This window comes from Bos javanicus, chromosome 13 (genome assembly GCF_032452875.1).
Source record: "Bos javanicus breed banteng chromosome 13, ARS-OSU_banteng_1.0, whole genome shotgun sequence".
Lineage (NCBI taxonomy): Eukaryota > Metazoa > Chordata > Mammalia > Artiodactyla > Bovidae > Bos > Bos javanicus.
The window spans coordinates 67,672,969-67,697,425 of record NC_083880.1 but is presented as its reverse complement, the minus strand read 5'-3'; the positions used below and the strand labels follow the sequence as shown (position 1 = coordinate 67,697,425).

The 24,457-nt window shown below is 47.9% G+C and overlaps 1 protein-coding gene across 1 annotated transcript; it reads right to left on the bottom strand.

The window, feature by feature from the left end:
- Window positions 1–118: 118 nt before the first annotated feature.
- Window positions 119–23,174, bottom strand: FAM83D (family with sequence similarity 83 member D). The gene is made up of 4 exons (XM_061437575.1): window positions 22,596–23,174; window positions 9,526–9,693; window positions 5,016–5,140; window positions 119–1,551 (listed from the first exon to the last, which is right to left on the bottom strand). Exons 1-4 carry the CDS (start codon window positions 23,070–23,072, stop codon window positions 576–578), a joined length of 1,746 nt encoding a protein of 581 aa, XP_061293559.1. The 5' UTR covers window positions 23,073–23,174; the 3' UTR covers window positions 119–575.
- Between the last annotated feature and the right edge of the window lie 1,283 nt (window positions 23,175–24,457).

Here is a 24,457-nt window from a genome sequence, read left to right as displayed (position 1 = left end):
AAAAAACAAATGCATAAATAGCTATGAGGTGTGTTTACTTGTAACACATTCCTAGAGTTAAACAGAAAAGTGCCAGAGAGGGGAAAAAAAAAAAGACACGAGCAACCACCAAACAAGATTTGTTTACATCTATTTAATGCTAAGAACACAGATATCCTCAAGAAGGGACACACCTAAGAAACAGAGTTTTGAGTTTTTTTCCTGAATAGGATTTTGATCATGAAAACTAGCAATTCAAACCTCTAAAACAATAGAGCACATAAATCTAAAAATGCAACACATTATCTCTTACCTGAATTACCTGAGAACCCTGAAACATTCTCTTGAAGAGCTATCCATATTAAAATTGTGCAAAGAAACTATACCCATAGTGTTTAAACCATAAAACCAAGACTGGGTTTATACATGATAAAAATAAAGATATAGCACATAAAATACTATGCAGTTGATCGAATGCAAAGAAAATCAGAGTGAAGGAAAGGCAATGAGGACAGGAGACATTCTGGAAAAGCGGGCACTCCAGTGACATCTACTGCAGCCTGTGTGAGGCCAGGAGCTCTGAATGCATGGAGCCATCACTGATAGGATGGATAAAGCATGATTTCTCTAACCGCCAGCAAGTTAGCGGATGATCTGGCAAAACTTCCAGAATTAAAACTGAGGTAGTTTTCGGTAAGGAATGTTTTTCTTGAAAGCATGGCCAGCATGTGGTTGAGCTGGGACCTGATCCCCGCAAAGTGAAACTGTCTCTCTTTATTCAAGTTTCTTAATGAGTCTCTAAAGCACAGATCGAAGTGGGGGGTGCTCCGATACTTGGGGGGTCCAGGCGTGGCAAAGTCTGTGGATCTGAAGGAAGTCTGGGAGCCGATGGAGCTGGCCACGGAGCCTTGGGAGGACAGAGAGGAGGAGGACCTCAAACTGGAGGAGCGCGACACAGACATCTTTGATACTGGTGACCCTTCCTTAGACTGGCTTCCCGGAGAGGCGAGAACACCCTCGTCCACGTCAGTCTGGGTGGTGGCCGACGTGGTGGGGACCACGGTTTGGGAGCTCACCACCCTGGTGGCCACTGTGGTCTGGGTTCCGGCGCACGCCGTGGCCACGCTGGCTTGTGTCCCCACGTCACTCGTGCTCACCGCGGGCGTCTCTCCTGGCTCTGTCTGAGTAGCGGCATCAGTCGCCCTCCTGCCCTCCAGCCTGTCCTTGCGGCTGCTGAAGTAGTCCTCCTCACTGATGGTGGAGGTCTTGGAGGCCCCGCACCCAGCCTCTGCCCGGCCCTCCTCAACACCTAGCTCGGCCTTCCGGGGAGTGCTTGAGAGCCTGGCCAGCCGCAGTCGCAGCAGGTTGCCCAGTGTGAGCTCCTTGGACAGTGGTTTTTGGTCGACGAGATGGTCAAACCTGCCACTGATCCGGAAGCTGGACAGGAGCTTGGAGCTGATGGGCTTTGACTGTGCGTAGAGGATTCGGAACTCCAAGTCAAAGTGTTCAACCACTTGGCCAGACAGAATCACCAAGTTGCTGCTGTTTAGTTTGCCATCTGTCCATGTAAAACTGCAGGATTAGAAACAAACAGAAGCTGGTAAGAATGATTGATCTTCATTTACTTACTGTCAACCTGATTATAAAGCCCAGACATCCTGTGACATAAGAGTCACAATTCAGGTGACAGCACGCCTACCATGCAGTATGAATTCCAACTAGCCTTAACACAGGATATAACCTAGGAATATGTTAACATTGAAGTCAAAAAGAGACTTCCCTGGCAGTCCAGCGGTTGAGACTCAACCTCCCATTGCAAGGGGCATGTTTTGGATTCTTGGTCAGGGAACTGAGATCCCATGTGCTAGAGGGGCTCAGCCAAAAGATTAAAAAATAAAAAGACCAGTATTCAACTAACAGGCTAAAACGTATGATCCTCAGCCTCAGAGTTGCTAAAAACTAGAAAGGGCTCCTAAGGTGCTGAGCGCAGCACCCTCCTTTGAGGAGTGAGGAATGTGCCTAGCGATGTCCCGGGGGAAGCTCGTGGTAGAGCCTAGACTGGGCCCCAGACCTTGAGAACCACAGGGGCAGTGCTCCTCACTACCTCGCCCACACTGCTGTTTCCACAGAGGGAGACAGGCCTGTCATTCTAATGATGACACTGTTGCTCAACATACATGTAGGGCTGATTAGTGGCCGCGCGCCCCTGGTGGTTCAGTGTGCCACCTCCTTCCTATGGTGACAGGACCCCACCCACCCCAGCCCAGCCAGCTGCCTGGAGGCACCCTCTCCAGGTACAGCAGGGCTGGGCAGGTGACCCAGGCTGGCCAGAGTATCCTACCCCTTAGATGAGGGGATCTACGCAGGGTGGGTGGTAAGCCAGTGAGAGCCAAGGAATTTTTCAAGGCCTGATAACCATCAGAGAGAGAGAGGAAGTCTCTCACTTTTATAAATAGCTACTGAAGTTCACATGAAGGGAGCCTGGACCTCTGTCTGCAAATAGAAAACCTGACTGAGAATAAAGATCCATGAGAAGACTTCCCTGGTGGTCCAGTGACTAAGAATCTGCCTGCCAATGCAGGGGACATGGGTTCAATCCCTGGTCCGGGAAGATCTCATGTGCCATGGGGCAGATGAATCCCTTCTCCCCAACGTGAGAAGCCACAGTAGTGAGAAGCCCACACACTGCAATGAAGAGTTGCCCCCACTCATCACAACTAGGGAAAACCCATGTGTGGCAACGAAGTCCCAGTACAGTAGGAAAAAAAAAAAAAATCAACTAGAGAAAAGCAGAAATAGGAGACAGTGCTCTGATAAATGCATGGCCCCTAGGTCAAGATAAGCTGAAAGCCAACGGTACCTTTCTATACTTTCAAGTTAGGTGAGACAGTAAATTCCATTTTGCATAAAGTAGTTTGAACCAGCTTTCTGTACCACCGGCAATCACCCCACTGACTCAGAAAAATCTGTATCAGGAGTAGGGTGTTTACATAAGAAATCATAAAACATAGTAGCAACTCTGTCTCTTGTAACCAAGAACCCAGGCTAAAGAAAATTCACCATGTGACAACTGCCTTCAGAGCTGGAGAAGAAAGATCCTTTTGAAAACCATCAGTAAGACCATGTAAACAAGACCCTTATCCAACACTGGGATTAAAAAAAGTCCTCAGCATATGAAACCTATCCTTATTCTCATCCTCATGGAAGCATATTTCATTTTTAGGAAGTAATTGTAGGAGCCACTGTGTCCTTGTCTTTTGAAGTAAAATGCCAACTCAAGAGTTAATGATTGGGAAATGTGAAGATGTGGAAACAAAGAGCTGTTGGGCTGGGGAACTGGTAACAATTTAGACTGTAAATCTGCCACACAGCAGGATCACGGAACTCCTAGTTCCCTGAAAGATAGAGATAAAGGCCTGAGGCACATCCCAAATTGTTTCTATAGGAAGCAGAAACCCTCCATATGAAAAATGCTGACTACTAGAACATAGATCCCAGACTGGTTGAAACCAGAAGGCTGATGAAGCTTGAAACTTCATCTTGATGCCAACCAATCCAAAAACTGTCCACAAGCTGATTACACCCTGCTCCTTGAACACAATAAAATTTCCCACCAGCCCCTCCAGGGTGGGTCACAGAGTCTTGAGATCAAAAGCCCGCTGGGGCGCTCTCTGCCCGGCAAAGCAATGAAAGCTACTCTTTTCTGCTTCACCTAAAACTCTGTCTTTGTGTTTCTATTTGGCACTGGTGAACAGAGGCCGAGTTTCAGCAACAGTTTTTATAGTTCAGATTCAGAATGGCCAAAAATCAATTGGAAAGTTTGGTTAATATAGATTAATCCTACTGTGGGTAAAAACCTTAGTTTCCTCCTATTATTGCCAAATAATAGGACTTCTTATAAAAAGAAGTCTTGAGGGGGAGTTCGAATTGTTCTGAGAAATAATGGTACTGTTTGAAAAGAAAGACACCAAGAGTTTCTTCATCTGCCTGCCTCCTCTCACACAAGCCTCTACACACCCACCTTTACCCAGGGCTGACACCCAGTTAGCACTCAGGGCTGCCTGCTTCTTCAAATATAGTTTTTCTTCTTTAAACTGTAGAGACACACCTCAGCTCACATATACCATCAGACAGTCTAACACAGAGATGGCAAAACACACCACCATCAGAGCCACATCCATAAAAATGGTATATCTTAACCTCTGAAGATTATCATGTACACTCCTTATCTTCACCCTCCATTCAAATTCCCTGCTCTCTACCCTAAGATGCCACGCCAACAGGAGACTTCAAAGGTGGAGCCAAAAGCACGGATCTGCTTTCTAGACTAAAGCACCAAATCATAAGGCTTGAACCAAGGTGAAAGATTAAAGCAGGCAGCTTCAGTTGTGCCCTCCATCCTCAGCCCAATGCCTACCACCGCCCTTAATTCAAGTGGGCAGGACAAGGTGGGTCGGAGGCCTGGAGAAACAGGATCTGAGGCTGACGCAGTCACTGTTGTTGTTGCTGCTGTTGTTGTTTAGTCACTTAGTCGTGTCTGCCTCTTTGCGACCCCTTGGACTGTAGCACACCAGGCTCCTCTCTCCGTGGGATTTCCCAGGCAAGAATGCTGGAGTGGGTTGCCATTTCCTTCTCCAGGGGGTTTTCCCGACCCAGGGATGGAACCCACGTCTCCTGCACTGCAGGCAGATACTTCATGCTGAACCACCAGGGAAGCCCCCCTATTCCAGTCACTGTTAATCCCCAATTCATCCACTGCAAGCCTGGCTAAGCCTTGAATCAAGGACTCCCTCACCATCAGGTCTCCAGATAAGTTTCAACCTCTGCTCTTTAGGTTTGTGAACCACAAGGCAGTGGAGGGGACCCCGGCCCAACCCCCTCCAAGAAGAAGAGGCTTTGACTAACCTATTCACACACACAGAGGTATGCTTGCCCATAAAGGCTCACATTGAGAGGCAAAAGCAGCTTTCACCTTCATAGAGCGCACTTCCTCTTAAAAGTGTAGATTAATAACCATGGATGGGTCAGAAACTCACCTGTAGGAGCCTGTAGCCACACGAATGCCATCAATCAGTGTGAACTTTTCATGAACCTTCCCAACAATTTTAGTTCCTGACCTGGCATAGTAAATATTTCCTGTAATTGTCCGGACAGTCATCAGCTGTTGGTAGGGGAGTGGGAGAAAAAGAAATGAATGATCCAGTGAGCATGTGATAGAAGAAGCCTTAGTTTACGATTCTGAACAGATAAACGTACTGGCAGATGAGAGATTACACTGCTGGGTAACAACGCCCACAGTACAGGAGCCAGGTGAGTCTCAGGACTTAAGTAATGCTACTTCACTTAAGTTCATCTTCTTGCATGCTTTTTTATGCATGCATATTTATTTTTGAGACCTTCAGTTCATGTGGACATGTGCACTAAAAGAAGATTCACTTTTTGGAGACACTAAACAACAGAATTCAAACAATGACTTAAACATGCTAGAAATAAATCACATTTTAACAAAGACTCAAAGAAGCTAAGCTGACAATTCTCCTCTTGTATAATAGCATTGTTAATAAATAACAGCCCATCCACACTTATTCCCACACCATAATGGGTATGGAGAACAGGAAGAGAGGACAAGCCTTCTCTAAATACAGGGTTTCTGAGGCGGAAACACTCATATTATGTGGCTTAATCAGCAATGTTACTTCTCCCACAAGTACACATGTACCAAAAAGGTGCTCTGGTGACGCACCAGGGCCATATATTGTATAATTATCCTTGCAGAATGACAGACATAAATGTATATACAATGAAATGCAAAATACTAAGCCAATCTACATTCTTTGGAGCAGAGCAGTAGCTCTGTATCTTTAGAAACCTTACACACTAAAATGTCTAAGATTTTTGTTTGATTCTCTCGTTCACTCCATAAACAACAGAAAGCCCCTACTATGTACCAAGTCTTGCAACAATAGATATAAGGCATGCTCCTTACCTTCAAGGACCAGGAGACAGAAAATTAATGATTAAGTTACTATAGCAAGACATAACACCATCCAAAGAAGTGAAAACCTACATCTCCACAAAAACCTGTACACAAATATTCATAGCAACTTTATTCATAATTGTAAAAAACTGGAAACTACCTAATATCCATCAATGAGTGAATAGTTAAACAAACTGTGGTTTAACCATACTATATGATACTGTTCGGCAATAAAAGGAAGAAACAGTTGATACACACAACAATTTGGACATATCTCGAGGGCATGAAAAAAGCCAGTCTCAAAAGGTCACACACAAGAAGGAGAGGACATATACACCCAAGGCTGATTCACGTTGATGTGTGGCAGAAACCAGCACAACACTGTAAAGCAATTACCCTCCATTAAAAATAAATACATATTTTTTATAAAGGTCACATACTGTGGAATTCATCTACATACCATTCTCTAAATGCTCTCTAAATGACAAAATGACAGAGATGGGGGACAAATTAGTGGTTGCCAGGGATGAAAGACACAGGGGAGGGAACCAGAGGGGAGTAAATGTGACCATAAAGATGCTGCATGAGGGAGATCTTTGTGGTGATTGAACAGCTCTGTATTCTGATAGCAGTGGTTACACATATGTACACATGTGATAAAATGGCATAAAACAATAGACCCACATGGTACCCATGTCACTTCCCCGGTTCTGGTGTTGTATTGTCAGTTACATAAGGTATAACTGTTGGGGAAAACTGGGTGAAGGATACATGGAAACCTGTATGTTCTCATACTATCTTCCTATCTTCACAACTTCCATCGTTATTTCATAATGAAGACAAAAGACAAACTATGGCATAACACAGCATTGTTTCTGTGCTTTTCTTACCAAAATGCATAATATGAATTTAACCATGAGGAAACATCAGACAAATTCCATAGAAAACTGGCTAATATTCTTCAAAAGCATCAAGACTCTAACATGAACAGTTCCAGATGAGAGGAAGCTAGAAGAAATGGCAACTAAATGCCAGATATGGTCCCAGATTGCAACCTAGGTAAGAAAACAGGCATTCATGGAATGATTCATGAAATTCACGATGTCTGTAAAATAGGTAATAAGGACTATATCAAGTTTATTTCGTGATTTTGAAATTTGTTCTGAGGTTTCTCAAGATGTTAACATTTAGAGAATCTGGGCACAGAGTATTGAGGGATGCCTTATATTGTTTTTCTAACACCTTTGTAAATCAAATTATTTCAAAATAAAAATTAAAAAAACAAACTAGAAACTTCCATAGAGGTGCACATGACCCTGGCGGGGGAGGGGTTCCTGGATAATATTCCTGAGTAGAGCTTCAAAGGATCTGCATATAACACAAGCACGAAAAACATCACTGTGGGCAGATTTCTGTGTGATTCTGTGCAACTTTCCCTTTGGCATTTATCTGAATACTATATAGGCCTCTGTGATGGTTGTCAATACACTTTTTAAAAAAAATTAGTTATTTATGGCTGTGCTGGGTCTTTGATGCTGTGAGGCTTTCTCTAGTTGCAGTGAGTGGGGGCTACCCTTTACTTGCAGTGCATGGGGTTCTCATTGCAGTGGCTTCTGTTGTTGCAGAGCATGGGGTTGAGAGTCAGACTCAGTAGTTGTGATGCTTAGCTGCCCCAAGGCATGTGGAATCTTCCAGACCAGGGATCAAACCCATGTCTCCTGCATTGGCAGGCAGACTCTTAACCACTGGACCACCAGGGAAGCCTAAAGCACTTTTTATTTATTTTTTATTTTTAAAAACTTTTTATTTTATACTGGAGTCTGGTTGCTTTACAATCAAAGCACTCCTGAGTGCCTGCACATTAAGGTATGACCAAGTTCCTGCAGACTGGGCAGAAGTAGTCCCCCCAAGAGGTGAGGGGCAGACTCACCAGCACAGGCAGGCCCTGGTGAGTGAAGGCACCGGGGCAAGGTGATACATCCCAAGAAATAAGTTAAGACATGAACATGAACACAGGAGAGGCCAAAGGGACAGGTTTCCTTACGACCCTTCCTAGAGGATGCAGACGCTCCCCCCACTCCCCCAAAGGCAGCAACCAATAGCAGGCAACTGAGTTGGCAAACCGGAGAAGGAAACGGCAACCCACTCCAGTATTCTTGCCTGGAGAATCCCAGGGACAGGGGAGCCTGGTGGGCTGCCATCTATGGGGTCGCAAAAAGTCGGACAAGACTGAAGCGACTTAGCAGCAGCAGAGTTGGCAAACACACCTAGATTTCTGCTGAGTGGATGCCTCAGAGCCAATCACTCAATCAAAGTCATGGCCAGGCTATTCTGTGATCTGACTGCTGCTCACACACAGCCTCAATTACAGCAACAGCACTTAGAAATTAAACATCGACACCTTCAATTTCTTTGCCGGGCTCTAGGGCAGAGCAGACTGAACGTCTGGTTAGATCATGATGCACTTTCCAAGCCTGACTTGCACGTCCCTTGGGTTCACCTGACGCATTTTTAAACTGACTGTCGAAAACAAGTTAGTGAAGTCATATAATCTTACACTTAAATACTTGGCTCAAATTCTTTCACGCTCAGGGCAAAGGATATAAAAAGTCTACTTTCAAAATAACAAGAAATGACAGGGATTAAGAACACCGGGGCTGAGACTTCCTTGGTGGTCCAGTGGTTAGGAATCTGCCTGCCAATCCAGGGCACACAAGTTCAATCCTTGGTCCAAGAAGATCCCACATGCCGCAGGGCAGCTCAGCCTGCATGACGGAAGGACTGAGCCTGTGCAAGTGCAACTAGAGAAAGCCCACACACAAAAACAAAGACCTACTGCTGTCAAAAATTAAAAAAATAAAAAGAACACCAGGGCTGGAGGCAAGCAGACAGATGGAGAAACTCCATCCCACTACTTTTCAGCTGTAGACCCTGGGCTCTTGGTGTCACCAATCCCTAATCTGAAAACAGGTATAACACCACTCACCTGGTGGGGCTGCTGTTGAGGAGTGAGTGGCATAACACTGCCAACAGCCTAGAACAGCGCCAAGGACAGAGCAGGACTCCATAAACGGCGATCATCACGATCAAAATTGGAGCCCACCAGTGCTGTGGCCCAAAGCAGCAGCTTCTCCTTCCTCCCCATTAGAGAAATGCTATTTACTGTGATGGACAGAATAGCACTTTGTGTGTAAGAAACCAGTCTAGTTCTTTTCAGGATTTTCATCTCATTTTATGTTTCTGGGAATGTCCTTATTTTGGAAAATAAGGCTATTACTTTTGGAGTTTTCCTTTGCAAATATTAGCCATTTTTCTTTATAGATTAAAAAACATTCTCTATGATCATTGTATAATACAGCAGCAGCTTCCAAGGCAGCCTTTTGCCAGGAGAGGCCAAGGTCTGAACCTGACTCTGTCCATTCTTTCCAATGAGACTTCAGGTAGAAGACTTTGCTCACACCTCCAGTCCCTCCCCGCTTCCAGTGGGGAGACCACCACCAACTACCCTGTACTCACTGACAGTTATAACTTGCTGAATGTGGTGAAACTAGAGACACTGTAATACAAACCTTTTCTTCTTCGGGATGAACTTTCAGATCCATGCACATATCCAAAAACTGAGAGAGCAAAGCCTGGTCCAGTAGGATATACACAGCAACTCCCTGTTTCCGAGAGATTTCCTGCAGGTCTCGGAAGATGTCGATGTCCGTGAAAACATCCATCACCACTGCAATCACCTAGGGTGTGGGGAAGGGAGAAGAGCCAGCGGTCAACCCACAAGGATACCACCTGACAGCTGGCTGTCAGGACTCTGGACCCCTTCTCAGAGCTGCCAAAGGATCCCACCCTACCCTATCCCTCCTTCCTTCTCCTTCTGCAGTATCAGCTTTCCCCGCACCATGGACTCTTGTCCATTTCCAAAGATGCTCAGGCTACTGTATCCTACAAATCTGGACCTGACCCAGCTAACCCTCCCAACTGCCTCCCAGCCCCTCTCCTCTACCACAAATTTCTCAAAACTATAAATTCAACCACCACCTTGATGTCCTACGAACCTGTTCCATTCGATTCTCTTCCTTTACTAAAACCCTTGTCTTATAGCTCAGACCAGCAAGTTATCCAGGTTCTGCAGCTAACACACTGTTATCTTAGACATATGGCTTTTTGTCTATGTCTGTAACACATGTATGTAAAACCTTAAGAGTTTCTCGGAGGCCCCCTTCTGGGTGTACCAGTCCCCAAGCCTGACTTTATTGTCTGATTTTGGATCATAATATTGTTTTCTATTATAATCTAGAAAGGACTCAAGGCTTGAAACTGATCAAACCAGGCAGGCTGATCCTCCCACCTTCTGCCTCGGCACATCACATCTTCATAACGTCTGCTCTCTCCACCAATCAGGATCTAACCAAATGGCTTCCGGAGCGCCAGCCTCTCCTTTGTAAAAGGTGGTCTCTGCAGTTCTCTTATATCTGTCCACAGTGCAAGCCCACAACAAGAACACGGAAATATGTCCTAAAGACACTGCCCTGGAGCTTGGACCAGTCCTTTCCCTCTTCCCAAGGACCAGGCTCCATTTCGCCTCCTGATCAATTTCCCTTTGTGCTGATCAATGTCACTCAGCACAGACTAGTTAGGGCTGCCATGTGGCCTCAGGCAGATCATAGTTGCTTTGAAAAATCTTACTCCTTAGCTGCAAAATCGGTTCCTAGTGAGCATTAAATAACTACGTTACATGGAGTGCTCTGTAAAGAGATCCCTCTGGTATCTGCTCACTGATTTACATGACCAGTCCCGAGTCTGAGCCGTCCAGACAGTTCAGGGCAGAGAAATATCTACCAGCTCCCAGCTTTCCTGCTCAAGAGAGGCTGCTCCAGTGGCAAAGCCTCTCATCACATCCTCTGCAGGTTGAAAGTGTGGTTGTCAGCTAACTACTGGCAGGGCCGTGGGGGCATCAAAACATGCAGGTCTCGTACAAGCCCCTGCTTCCAGTCAGAGTCAGGGTCGGGGGCCAGCACGGGGAGGGGCTGTCAGCTTAAGAAACCACTCCCAAAGCCCACGGTTCAGAGTTCTTTTGCGGGCTGGAAAACCTCACCAGTAAAAACTCAAGACTCTTCCCATCACATTAACTCCTGATTTACTTAACAGGTCTCACCTCTTCTGTGGAGGCAGAGGCCCTTGTACAAGACTGATTCATCCCTCTGGTCCCAGAGAGCTCAGGACAATATTCAAGGGTCATTATCCAATGACACCTTACGGGAAGCTCGAACGAACTTTTTGGCCAACTCAATATTTGAATGTCAAAGAAATGCAGAGACAAAGGGACGATTTTGCCGTCCTTCTCTAACATCACATAGTCTTGTCTACCAGGAGGAGGAACCTTGAAACCCCAGCTCCCGGGAAGTCACTGCTGTGAGTGAATTTGGGAAGGAGTATTTCTCTCTCTGGCTCCCTTTCTCCAATGTTGCCAAAATCCCAGGTATGAGCTATTCTTGGCAAAGGGTACGGCTAAAACCCACTGAAGTGACTTAGAAAACAAGCATTCTTTCTAAATTGGTGGCATTTCCAGAAGTTTATATTCTCGAATGTGTTTTTATACATCCTATTTGGAGATGTATCTATCCCATGTAATTCAGCAGTTGAAAGGCAGAAAGGCCTAGGAGCAGACCCCAGCTCTGTGATTTACTAGCTGTGTGACCCAGGGCAAATTGCTTAATCTCTCTGAGTCTCAGTCAGTCTCCTCCTCCAGTAGATATGGATAACAGCATCTGGCATCTACGTCAAAGGGCTGTTGCAAGGATTAAAGGAGACAAAGCCTAGAAACGGCTTAGCTCAAGCGTGAAATCAGTGTTCGATTATGCAGCCAGCACTTCTTTCAGGGTCTACTGTGAGCTGAAGCCTGTGCTAGGTAGGAAAATGGTTATAAAGAATTCGACACACACCTGACTTACCCACAAAGTGAGGACCTGGGATGCAGGCAAGGAACGTGGTACACACACGGTAAGAGGCAATGAAATCAGGGGAACACTTCGCGGGGAGTGGGAGACAGTAAAGCATCTCCCTTGCAGGAGCAGACCCAACAACGGTCCCCAGAGGAGTGCCGAGGATTCCTGGAGGAGACGGCATTTGAGCCGAACCACAAATAAGGACAATTTAGCCAGGGGAGAAGTGAAGCGGGGGTTGGGGGGGTAAGCATCCAGCAGGAAGCCACATTATGACAGAGGAAGAGGCAGGAAATGACAGGGTATTGTCCCAGTCTGGCTGGAATGCAGAGTATGTACGAGAGGGAGAGACAGCACGTGACTGAGAGACAGGAGAGTGTGCAAGAGCATGGAAGGTCTTGGACGCCAAGCAAGGCTCAGGATCATACAGGTCACGGACAGGATGAGGTTTAAAGAGTGACAAGGGCAGTGATGGAGCCAACAGGACAGAAGATACTGATGGCGGTGTAGGCTGAAGATGTGGCCCCCCCCTCCAACTCAAGGCCACGTACCTAAGTGCCTACTGTATTGCTTTTTAGGTTCAACAAATGTTTAGGAGGACTAAAGACCAAAATGGGCTTCCCAGGTGATTCAGTAATAAAGAATCCACCCCCTAATGCAGGAGACATGGGTTCAATCCCTGGGTCAGGAAGATCCCAGGGAGAATGAAATGGCCTCACTCCAGTATTCTTGCCTGGGAAATCCCAAGGACAGAGGAGGCTGGCGGGCCACAGTCCATGCACTCACAAACAGTCAGACATGACTGAGCGACTGAGCACACAGCACACAAAGACTGGAAGAGGGACTTCCCTGAGGGTCCAGTGGTTAAGACTCCATGCTCCATGAAGTTCGATCCCTGGTTGGGGAACTAAGATCCTGCATGCTGCATGTGAAAGTCACTCAGTCGTATCCAGCTCTTTGCAACGCCATGGACTATGCAGACCATGGAATTCCCCAGGCCAGAATACTGGATTGGGTAGCACAGCACAGCCAAAAAAAAAAAAAAAAGACTAAAAGAACAAAAATCAGCAACAGAGGTTGCAATGGGGAGTGAGGTGGGAAACCATGAGGGTCACAGAGGAGTCAGATGTGAACTCAGGTCCACACAACAGAAAACAGAAAAAGAAACAATCCTGAGAGGGAGGTTTCAAAATTGAGAGGTGGCATAAAATCTCGTAAATGGGTTCTGAATGCACATGTGTGAGAAGAGAGTCCAGATCATATGAGAGAAAAACAAATCCAGAGTCAGTCCCCGTCCTCAAGAGACAGGAGAGGAGGTGGGGTATCCCAGCGTGATGGAGTCGCTGGATGTATACCCTGGCACCACCGGGACAGAGCCAAGGAGGCCGCCCAGCTGGCCAGGCTAGAGAGGCTTGGAGGGTTGCTGGGCAGGGCCCCAGAAGTGGGGCCCATAATATATAAGGCGCCTGCCAAACTGAATTTTGATTCATCACCCTAACAAAACAACTGCACAAATACCACCATTGTTACGTAGTGACTAAGTATCTAATTTGATATTAGTTTCATTGTTTGGTTTTGAGGCCTCAACCTTTCCTGTGTGTTGAAAATAATTGGATTTGAACTGGCCTCTCACACACCCACGGAGTAGTTAGAGGGTGGATGGAGGTGTTTCTCCTTTTGATTCCCCCAGCAGCCAATATCCCCTCCTCTTTCTAGATCGGGGCCCTTAAAAGACTTCTGGAAGCAGTCGCAGTAAGGCCTGCCTTCCTTCAAGACGGACCCCCACCCTACCCTCCCCCCTCCCCGCCCCGAGTCTCTGCCCTTAGCCCCATGCCACCCCCATGCATCCAAGCCCTGCATAGTTGAACTAGACCTGGGGCTTCTCAAAATGTCAGCCTCTTCACTGAACTGAGCTATGACCTGGGCTCATCCACTAGCCAGCTGAGTACCTGCTCTCCAGGGCCAGCCAGATCTCAGAGGTGTTGGTGTTTATGCCCTAGAATATACACTTGAACTTCAAAGTGGTCATCACTCCCACTTCCTGAGTCATACCACGGGATGGATGTGGGCATTGCCCTGTAATAGCTCATGCTGCAAAGAGTCTGTCTGTTCTCTTAGGGCTGGAAAGCTCTGCAAGTAGTGGTTCGTGAATGTCTTTCAGGGTCAAAGCCCATCTGTGCCTGTCGGTCCTAACATGACACCTAAAGAGGAAACACCCAGCTGTCGGAGCCTGGACGGCTGGTCTGCTGCCTGGTCCTCATGCTGTTCCTGCTTTTCTGCAGCCACATCTAGAGCAGCCACTCCTGAGTCAAGTCCCATGTCATCATCACAGATGACACAACCTCAAGTTACCTCCTTAAGTCACTCCAGCTATCCCCCAATGATTTATACCATGGGACCTGGTGATCCACATGGTTACAGGTAGCAGTCCCTGGAATATCCTGCACAGACCCCCTCATTTATGTTACTTTCCACATACATCTGGAATCTTTTCCGTTTGCCAAAAGCTCTAAAGAAGTATCTTGAGATCTGAAAATCCCATGAATTGTTATCTCCAATTTACTGAAAAGAAAAATAAAGTATGCAGAGGTTCTGTGTCTTGTTCAAGGTGACACACTTAGTCAAACGCAGGAGCTGGAATTTCAGCCCCGTCTGGGCGCCTCCAGAGCTATCTATTAAAAGGTGTTAAACATTATCCCAAACAAATCTACTTTCAGTCTTCAGATGACTGAGAGCTTGGAACAGATCCTGAAAGGATCAAGTAGAGTATTCCAGAAAGCAGGTAAGATTGAGTCCGCCGGGGAGGACGATCACCAAGGACACAAAACTTGGAATGCCCTAGGACAGCAGCAGGCACTTCTTTCTGCGGGCAGGTTTGCTAACTCTGAATCAACTAATCAGGAAACCTTGGGAGGCACATCTGATGAGGCCGCACGGATGATGACCTGGACACGGATGATGGCTCCTCCACTTCTAAGCACCATGTGCCCTCTGGCAAGCTACTTCCACTGTGCTGGCTTCTACCACATGCAAGTAACTCTACCCACCTGCAGCGTCTGCAGTGGGTTTGGTCACCTGACAGCTCCTGGGACGTAGAAAGCCTTCACACGGCAGCTGGCACAGTCTTAGTTCTCATTTTGCCACCATTCCTGGGTAAGTCATTCTACCTGAGCTCAGCATCCTCAGACACAGCCCCTCTGAGCTCTGCTGTCTGATTCATGCACCCACCATGGGCGGGGTGGGGCTCTGAGAGCTTCATGGGGCCACACAGGGTGGGTCATTCCTGTTCTCATTCCAGCTCTTCCTCTGCCTGGAGCAAGAGGTCCATGTCACTCACCGCGTCTCATTGCATCTCAGTTTCTTTCCCTTCCCACCCACGATCATAAAGCAAAGACATGTGTTAGAAATGCTTGGAATTCTACCAGAGGTCTGCACACGTGCAAAGAAGCATCAGCCTATCTGGTGGTCAACAAGAGCCTGTCTGCTGAATTCCTCACGCTGAGCACACGACACCCAAGTCAACTTCCTTCAAGTTCCCAGGGCTCTTGTCTCTTCTGGAGAACTTCTTGATAAAATTTTTTAAAAAAAGCAAAAGACCTATATTTTCTCCCTAAGTATTACAGATTTTAATAGAACAGAAATGACCTCCTGGAGATTTCTTTTACAATCTTGATACCAACGTCAGAGTTTGAAGACCAAGAAAAATGTCCATGTTCACAGCAAAACCTAAATGTGTTTGTGCCTGTTGTTTTCTCCAAGTTTCATGGGCTGTTATTATAAAATTAGCAATATAAGCACCAGATTAAAGTACTAGTGGAGCCTCTGTCTGCAGAGTGTGGCCTGGGGCCTCTCTGGGAAGGCTAGGGTGACAGAACCAGTTTTTCACTGGCCCCAGGAGTGAGGGGCCAGGCACATATGGTGGCGTTTCCTCTGTACTGTTCCAGCATAAAGTACACAGTGGACTGGACTTTTTCTTTTTTCTCTTTAAACTTACTATTATTTTTAATTTTTTGGCCATGCTGTGCAACATGTGGGATCTTAGTTCCCAACCAGGGATGGAACACATGCTCTGTGCATTGGAAGCACAGAGTCTTAACCACTGGACCACCAGGGAAGTCCCTGGGCTTTTTCAAAGGGAGGGAAAAGCATCAAGAGGTATTTTGTGGGAGCAGGGACTTATCATTGTGAGTTAGTTTTATTTTTTAATTATGCAAAACATCTGCCTGGCTCCCAAGTCTAACTGACAAAACACACTACGTTCAGAGACATCTGGCTTCCATTCTTGTCCCTTCCTTTCTGCCCTCCCCACTAACATAATAACTTCAACTAGTTTTTTATTTACTTTCCCATTTAAAAAAAATATACATAAGCATATATGTGCACACATCCTCACTTATGTTACTGAAGAAGTATGCATATGTGTGTATATGTATACATATATATGTTCTAATCCCCCTGTAGATAAAAGGCAGCATATGATACGCACCGCTGTAGGCCACTGCATACAACAGAACCTTCTGAGATGATGGAGGTGTTCTGTATCTGCTCTGTCCAGCACGGGAGCTCCTGGCCACCAGCGGCAATTAAACACTTGAAATATGATTAGTATAATAGAGGAACTGAGTTTTTTCAATTGTATTTCCTTTTAAGTCACATAAATGTAAACAGCCACAGGTGGCCAAAGGCTGCTGCACTGGTCAGGACAGTTCTAGCCACTTCATTACGGGAAATAGCTAGTCCCCATCCCTTTTCAGTTGCCAGGCACTCCACTGTGCACAAGGGTTCGTTTACTCACCAATCTGCCACTGAAGGATGTTTGAGCCCTTCCAGTATTTTGCTGTTATACTCAGTGCTGGAACAAACAGCTAACTGCACAGGCCTATTCATATTTTGCCAGTGTATCTTTAAATAACAATCTTGATATCAACTTGAAAGGCAAAAAAGATTGTTGTATTCACAGAGAAACCTGAATATGTGCCTATTGTTTTCTCTAAGTTTCATGGGCTGTTATTACAAAATTAGCAATTTAAGTATCAGATCTGTCTTTGGGACAGATATACAGACATGGAGTAGCTAGGTCCACAGGTCAATACAACTGAAATTTTGCTGAATATTGCCAAATTCCCCTCCAGAGGTTCTATCCTTTGCATTAGGACTTTTAAAAACCCAATATACCTACTACTTCTCTTCCTGAGAGAACTTATTTTTTATGCATAAAGGAACCAGAGAATAATTGTGCAGCTTCTCTCAACTGCCCGACAGATGCCAGGTAAAAAGAACCAGGAAATGAAACGACAGACAGAAAGCAGCATGGTCGTGGCCAGGGGCTGGCAGGCGGAGGGAGCGGGGAGTTGCTGCTCAATGGGAGCAGAGGTTCCAGTTCCAGAGACAAAGAAGTTCCGAACCTGGACGGTGGTAATGGCCACGGTGGTGACGGTGAATGTCCGTAATGCCACTTTAAAAAAGTGGTAAGTTTTGTTACGTATATTTTACCACAATTTAAAAAGAAGAAAGATGAAATGGTGAAAAATTTCTGAAATCCTTAGGCTAAAGCATAAAGTCAAAAGGAAGGAATAAAAAGCAGCCACACTTAAATCTGGTGGGTAAGGTCTTAAAACGACACATCAGTGAGACTTCCTAGGCCAGTGGTTCTCAACCGGGACAACTTTGCCCCCAGAAGACATGTGGCAATGTCTGGAGATTTTTTTTTTTTTAACTATAAGAAAATATATAACATACAGATACACCGTCTTAATAATTTCTAAATGTATAATTCAGGGGCCTTAATTACATTCACAATATTGTCAACCATCACCACTGTCTGTTTACAAAATTTTTTATCACCTCCTACAGAAACTAACCATCAAAGCAGCAACTTGTTCTTCCCCTGACCCCCTCCCTGGGGGAAACATTTCTGAATGTGAGGAGTTTTTCAGTGGGGGCCAGTGCTTCTGGCATCCACTGGGTAGAGGCCAGGGATACTACTCAGCACCCTACGGTGCACAGGACAATCCTTCGGGACAAAGAGCTATCCTGTCCAAAACGTCAGTAGTGGTGAGGTTGAGAAAGCCTGTCCTGGTGGAGACGGGCATCCGCACAGGAACTGATTACACTGCACGGGTTCCACTGCAACTCTGAGGAAGGTTGTGTAAGATCAGGAGGGCCTTAATTTAGATACAGCCACGTACACACAGAGGGGCCTCCGACAGATTCCTCAGCTGCTACTCCTCCTAGGAGGCGGGACTCTGTCAACACGATGACAGCTTCTTCTAATGCTCAGGTTATCAAAAGGATGCCCAAGGGTGAGGTCATAGCAGAAATGTCCCTCTGGAACAAAAGCCCATAGGGAATGGGTGGCTGGTAAGAAAGATGGCTCTGGGGAATGCAGGACCACCTAGAAGGGGGAGCTTTGCTTGGGAGCTCCCATCCGGACACTAGGAATATTCCAAGAGCCATGGCAACAGCACCTCCAGGCAAGGTCTCCACTCCCACCCGATCCATGGGGCCCAGAGCCCAGGCCAACACTGATTCACACAGTAACAGAGACAAAGAAATGAATGACTCGTCAACAAATAGAGTAGTTCAGGGATAAATTCTAGAGTATGTATTTCAGGGGAAATTCTGTGCAGAATTCTTCTAAAAGCAAACATCTCAGGTCTCAAACAGTTCAAAGCAAACGAAAAAAAGTACAAAACACTACTTCCTACAGCTGAGCCCTAGGTCAGCTGTACTCAGAAGCCACGCTGTACATAAATCGTTGTGTTTTTAAGATGCTGGACCTCACTCAACACAATAGACCCACGCTTTGAAAGGTGCACAGAAACTTCCCAAAAACAGGACTGGCAGGTTCACAGCCTCGGACCCAGCTACCCTGGGACAAGTCCTTGCTGAGCGGAAAGGCAGGCAGACTCACCTGCTGAATGATCAAGGCTGCAGGTGAGCAGTCTCCGCAATATGTGGTGTGCACTATTCGGTGCCAGACATCCTGCAAGCCTAAACAGCTCAAACTGCAGCTTGAGTCCTGGGTGAGGATGAAACCCATTCCAGAACCATCGGCGAGGCTGCAAAGCCCAGATCAGACACCACCATTCACCATCTGAGCCTGGCTTCTCCTGCCTGTACCCTTACCACCCTGGTCTCCCTCCTGCTAAGGGCAGATCTAGAACCGTTGTAGTCATTTGCCTGTTTCTTTGATATGCAATGTGGAAATTAAAAGTCTACATCTTGAGAAACCCTTAAAAACCCCCAGAATGTTGAAAGCTACCAAAGAATCAACACTCCCTTGTGGCAGGGGGCCCTGAGCAGTGGTGAGTGGTCAAGAGCCCAAGCTTGGGGCCCAGGCTGACTTGGGTTCACACCCAGCTCTGTCACACATGAACTTAGAGGGCAAGCCGCTTCCCCTCTCTGTGCCTGGGCTCGTCTTAGTTGTGGTCTCCTCCTACAGCTGGGAGGAGGGTTAAATGAGAGAATCCAGGGGAAGGGCTTAGACAGACACTGACCCACTCAAAGCACTCAATCACACCGTCAAGTGCTTTCACTGTCTGAACACAGATGCGGAATGGCCTCTCATCTTATCCAGAAACAGCTTGAGACCTGCATCTTCACAGTCCTCGCCATCACAGATCCTGAACTTCAAAGTGGTCAGAGTGACCCGGCCACTCCTGTGAATATAACACACACTTCTACCTGGAGCAGCAGCAATGGACCAGCCACCGGATTAGCTCTCTAACACCTGTTCCCTCCATAGATATCTCTCCACCTGGGGACAGGTTGAGAGACCTCTACATGGCACAAGGCAGACCATGGTGGCTGATGGTGCTTAAGAGATGCTACGCCTTGGTTTGAGTCCTGGCTCTGTCATTCCCTGGCTACACGACCTCAGGGCAAGGGAACTTTATGCCTCAATTTCATCACCTGCAAAATGCAGATCATAATCACACCTACCTTGGAGTTACTTGAACAATGCTTGGCGGAGAAAGCAATGCTTTTCTGTTTTGTTTTGAACAAAAGAGATGGTCTCTGAGACCTCAAGTTTAGGGTGTCTCAGATCCAACTCATTTCCCCATCCCTACCCTCAGCCTCATTCTCCTCCATATTCTAATTTGGTAGCATCACTGTCCACCCAAGCTAAAAAAATCTCAACTCTTCCCATACCTTCTCCTTGGCTTTGCCCCGTCTCCTGCCCACCTCCCTCACCACTCTTCTGGTCCATCAAATGACCAAGTCCTGTCAGTTCTACCAAAAACTCTTCCCCTGCCCAACCCCCAGCAGTGCCTTAGCATAGACCCTCTTCTCATATATAGATCCCTACAACCCCTCCTTACAACCATCTGACACCAGTCTCACCCTTCTCTAACCCATCCTCCTGCAGGCTCCCACCAGAATCTCAAAGACACCAATCTGATCATGTCTCTCTCCTCCCCTTAAACCTTCGATGGCTCCCCACTGGTCCTTCCAGTAGTGTACAAAGCCCTCAACAGTCTGGTCTCAGTCTCCCCATTTAGCCTTCTCTCCTACCATTAACCTACATATACTCTGTGCTCCAGCTGTGAGGAACATGGTGGCCTCAAAAAAATGCCAGGCGTTTTTCACCATTCTGGGCCGGTCCCTATGCTCTCTGTTCTGACAAGCCCCACTCCTCCACTTGGACCCAGCTCCAAGGTCGCCACCCCTCTTAAAGCTTTCTTTCTTCAGCCGGTAGCAACCTCCTCATTGCTTCCTACCAGCCGACTATCAACTCTCAAGTGCAGGCAAGAGTCATGTCCTTCACCTGTGGCCCCAGGCCCTGGGGGCATAGTGTCAGATATACACTGAATAAGCAAGCAATCTGGCATACGGAAAAGACATTGAAAACACTTATCAGATTTAAAGGTATCATACCACCTTTCTCAGTTAAAACTGTCCAGGTTCCAAATACAGAATCTTGAAGATACAGGGCAAAGAACAAGGCAGGAGGTTCTACCCAGGAAGGCATTACAGAATGCCTACAAGACAAAGGACTCTGAGTATGGGTCCTGAGCCCTTTCTAAGACCAGCACTGAGTTGATGGACTGGTCTTAGCTCTAGTGCCCCTTCAGTACTACTGAAAACAGGATGTAAGCAAGTGAAAAAAGTGAAAGTGAAGCCGCTCAGTTGTGTCCAACTCTTTGCAACCCCATGGACTGTAGCCTATGAGGCTCTTCCGTCCATGGGATTTTCCAGGCAGGAGTACTGGAGTGGGTTGCCATTTCCTTCTCCAGGAGATCTTCCCAACCCAGGGACTGAACCCAGGTCTCCAGCATTGCAGGCAGACGCCTCACTATCTGAGCTACCAAGGAAGCCCAAATGTAAGCAAGGGGCTAGGGCAGTTCCTCTCTCATAGAGACCCTTTCATTACTTTTCCCAAGTTCCAGGTGCCCAAGTTCTCCCCCTAGAGGTGATCATTGGGAATGCACACCTATTCTACAAAGGTGCTTTTTTCCCTCTTTCCAATCTTCCCACTGAACTCACAAGTGTCTGTAGCATCAAAACGACCCTCAGCATACTCAATGCACTGCAGGGCTGATAACAGCCTAGATGGCGCCCACACATCCTCCCACAATGGCAAGGCACTAGCCTACTGGATCCCCTACCCACTGCAACCCCACCAACAGGCAAATGGCACTGGGCATCAGGAACACTGGTAAGTCAGGACTTGTCCCCAGCTTGTCTACTTCAACCAGTCGGATGTACAGATACCATAACCATAGTCAGACACACTCATCTATAAGCCCTACCAAGTCTTACCACAACCTGGAGCCTTACCTGCATTTTCTCTGTCACAGGCAAACAGCCAGGAAGCTGGGCACTGCCAGTTAGCAAGCAAGGTGGCAGTTGATCATGGCTCTGGAGGAAGGTGTCTGCTACACCCTACCAGCCCCCGCCACCTTGGGTGCTGCATGCTTTCTCCCTGACCCCTTTGTACCCAGCACCCTGGGTGCAGTCTCATCCAGGCTGGCAGGGAGACAAAATCTCCCACCACGCCCCAATACCTTATCACACTTAAGGGCCAGACAACGGCACCAAAACCCAGCGTGGAGAGATGATTTAATGCATGGCTTTCTGCATTTTTTTTTTCCAGCCTATGGAAATGCAAACTCCCTGCGCCACCCATTCACTGAAGGTGCAACTTCCCCTCCAGGCTGGCAGGAGGGAAAAGGGTCAGGGCTCTTGGCCCCTCTGGTTTGCATCTGCTTTCTACAAGACACGTGGGGGTGACTAGCAATGATAGACTCGAAACGCCCCGCAGCTGTCTCTGGAGACAATCTTTCAGGAATTTCCCCCTAGGTTATGCGCTTGTTAAGTCATACATCTCTAAAGGAACTCCTGAAAGTGGGATCTAGAGTCGGCTGACAGCCAATCTGACAACTGGTTTTTAACTGAAAGCTGGAACGGACAGGATTTCCGGTCACCCTCCCAGGGAATGTAAACGTTAGGAGTTGGAACTTGAACACAATTCGCATTCTTGGGGATGGAGATTCCTCCCTCTCCCTGGCCACGAGGAGCGGACGGGGAGGAGATCGGGGATCCGAGGGGATACACACAGAGTGGGGAGAGTTGGGGACCCCCCGACCAACCGGCCCGAGCTCCTAGGAGACCTCAGTTTCCCATTTTTTGAAGACGATGTCCCGTGCGACCGGGAACCGAGGAGACGGGAGGGGCTGGGCCGCGCCGCTCACCTCTCGCGCCAAGCGGAGCTGCTGGCGTAGCGCGTCCTTGCAGCCATAGGGGCCGCCGGCGCCCGCGCCCCGAGGCTGGAAGTGCGCCTCGACGCGCGTGGCCCCGCGGTAGGCGCCCTGATAGAAGGCGGGCCAGCCGAGCTCCAGCAGCGGCGGCTCCAGGTCCGACTGCTCGGGGAAGTAGGTGCCGGACGAGCAGTCGTGCGACGAGCCGAAGGAGTCCTCGGCCCCCGCCGCCGCGCCCTCCTCTCCGGGCCGCTCGGCCGCGCGCAGAATGGAGCGCACCTCGTCCGGGTTCAAGAAGCGGCCGAGGCGCTCGCGTCGCAGGAAAGCCGAGAAGGCGTCTGGGCCGCCCGCCAGCAGCTCCTCGAGCGCCAAGCGCCGCTCCTCGCTGTACAGTTCGGCCGGGTTGGGCGGCCCACACGGCGACAAGCAGGCGGCGGGCAGTTCGTCCAGGCCATCGTATCTCAAAGCCATGGCGGCGTTCAGACGCTACCCAGCTCGGGCCAGTACGAGCGTGCGGAACGCTTTATAGGCACCTTTGAATATAACCAGCCCGCGCCATTGGCCGCCCCGCCCCGCCCGGGCTCTCCCATTGGCTGCCTTCTTCTAACGGCCCGTCCGGAAGCAGGGCTTGCCTCTACGGCCCCGCCCCCTAACTTGCTATTGGTGCCCCGCGGCCCGGCCTCTCCCCGAAGCCCCGCCCCTCCCAGGCCATTGTTAGACGGCTACCGAGTCCACGTTCTCGCTCCAGAGTTGCTTGGTGGAATTTAAATCTTGGCTACTACGTGCCTGCTCCGAGGTGGCATTCCTGCTCTGGCCCTGAGGGGAGCTGAGTTCATCAAGATAGCCGGTGCCAGGCCTAAGTGGCCGTGGTACCCGGGGCGGTGGGACAGACAGTGAGCCTGGATTGAAACCCGAGGAACCCGGCCCCCGCGCCAGCGTCGCGCGCCCTCTGCCGCCCGCCCCACAGCGCGGCCCTTGCAAGGCCCAAGGAAGTCAGGAATCTGCACACAGAGGAGAGGCTGGAGCCTGCTGGGGCACGCTGACCCACTGACTGCGCCTCCCCAGGGCTCACAGAGTTTGGGTGAGGCTCAGCCATGTCGCCTTTATCCCCAGCACTTAAAACATTCATTCGTTCGTTCAAAAATACTAGTCCATCATAATAGCTACTCGTCTGACTGCCCTTCAGGGTAGCTAGCTTTCTCTTCTCTCACCTCACCGTTTTTTGCCTGTCGAACCCCTAACCCTGGCTAAACCCCACTCTCCACCTACTTTCCACCTGCACCAGGGCAGACATACAATTCTGCAGAAAAGAAAACACAACGATGTCTACCAACTGTGCCTGAAATTCATGGTCTCTAGTGGGCCCTTAAGGTTGCCTGCTAGCCTACATTTCCCTACTTCTACCTCTTCCTTTTTCTTACTCTTAAGAGTTTGCCTCCTATTTCACTGAGGAAAATAGTAGCAGTCAGAGAAGACCGTTCCACATGCTCCCACCACATCTTCCTACCTGTCTGCATCTCTGCCCACATACTGGGCCTTGTGTCCAGTTCAGTTGCTCAGCCAAGTCCAACTCTTTGCAACCCCATGGACTGCAGCACGCCAGGCTTCCCTGTCCATCACCAATTCCTGGAACTTGCTCTGCATCTCTGCCCACATACTGGGCCTTGTGTTACTATGGATGAACTGCCCCTGAGCTTGTCTCTGATACCTTCCATTATCACCAATCCCTCTACTACTAAGCTTATGTCTCTAGCAATTCTCTCCTCATTCCTGGATGATCAGTCTCCCTGCTTTACTGTTTCATTCCTATCAGCATACAAATATGCTGAAATATTTTTCATCCTTCAAACAACCCT

Coding starts and splice junctions, on each gene's coding strand:
- FAM83D (XM_061437575.1), bottom strand. CDS start 23,072: ATGGCTTTGAGATACGATGGCCTGGACGAACTGCCCGCCGCCTGCTTG. Junction 5,141..9,525: donor TTCATCCCGAAGAAGAAAAG/GTTTGTATTACA, acceptor CCCTACCAACAG/CTGATGACTGTCCGGACAAT. Junction 1,552..5,015: donor GTGGCTACAGGCTCCTACAG/GTGAGTTTCTGA, acceptor CTAATCCTGCAG/TTTTACATGGACAGATGGCA.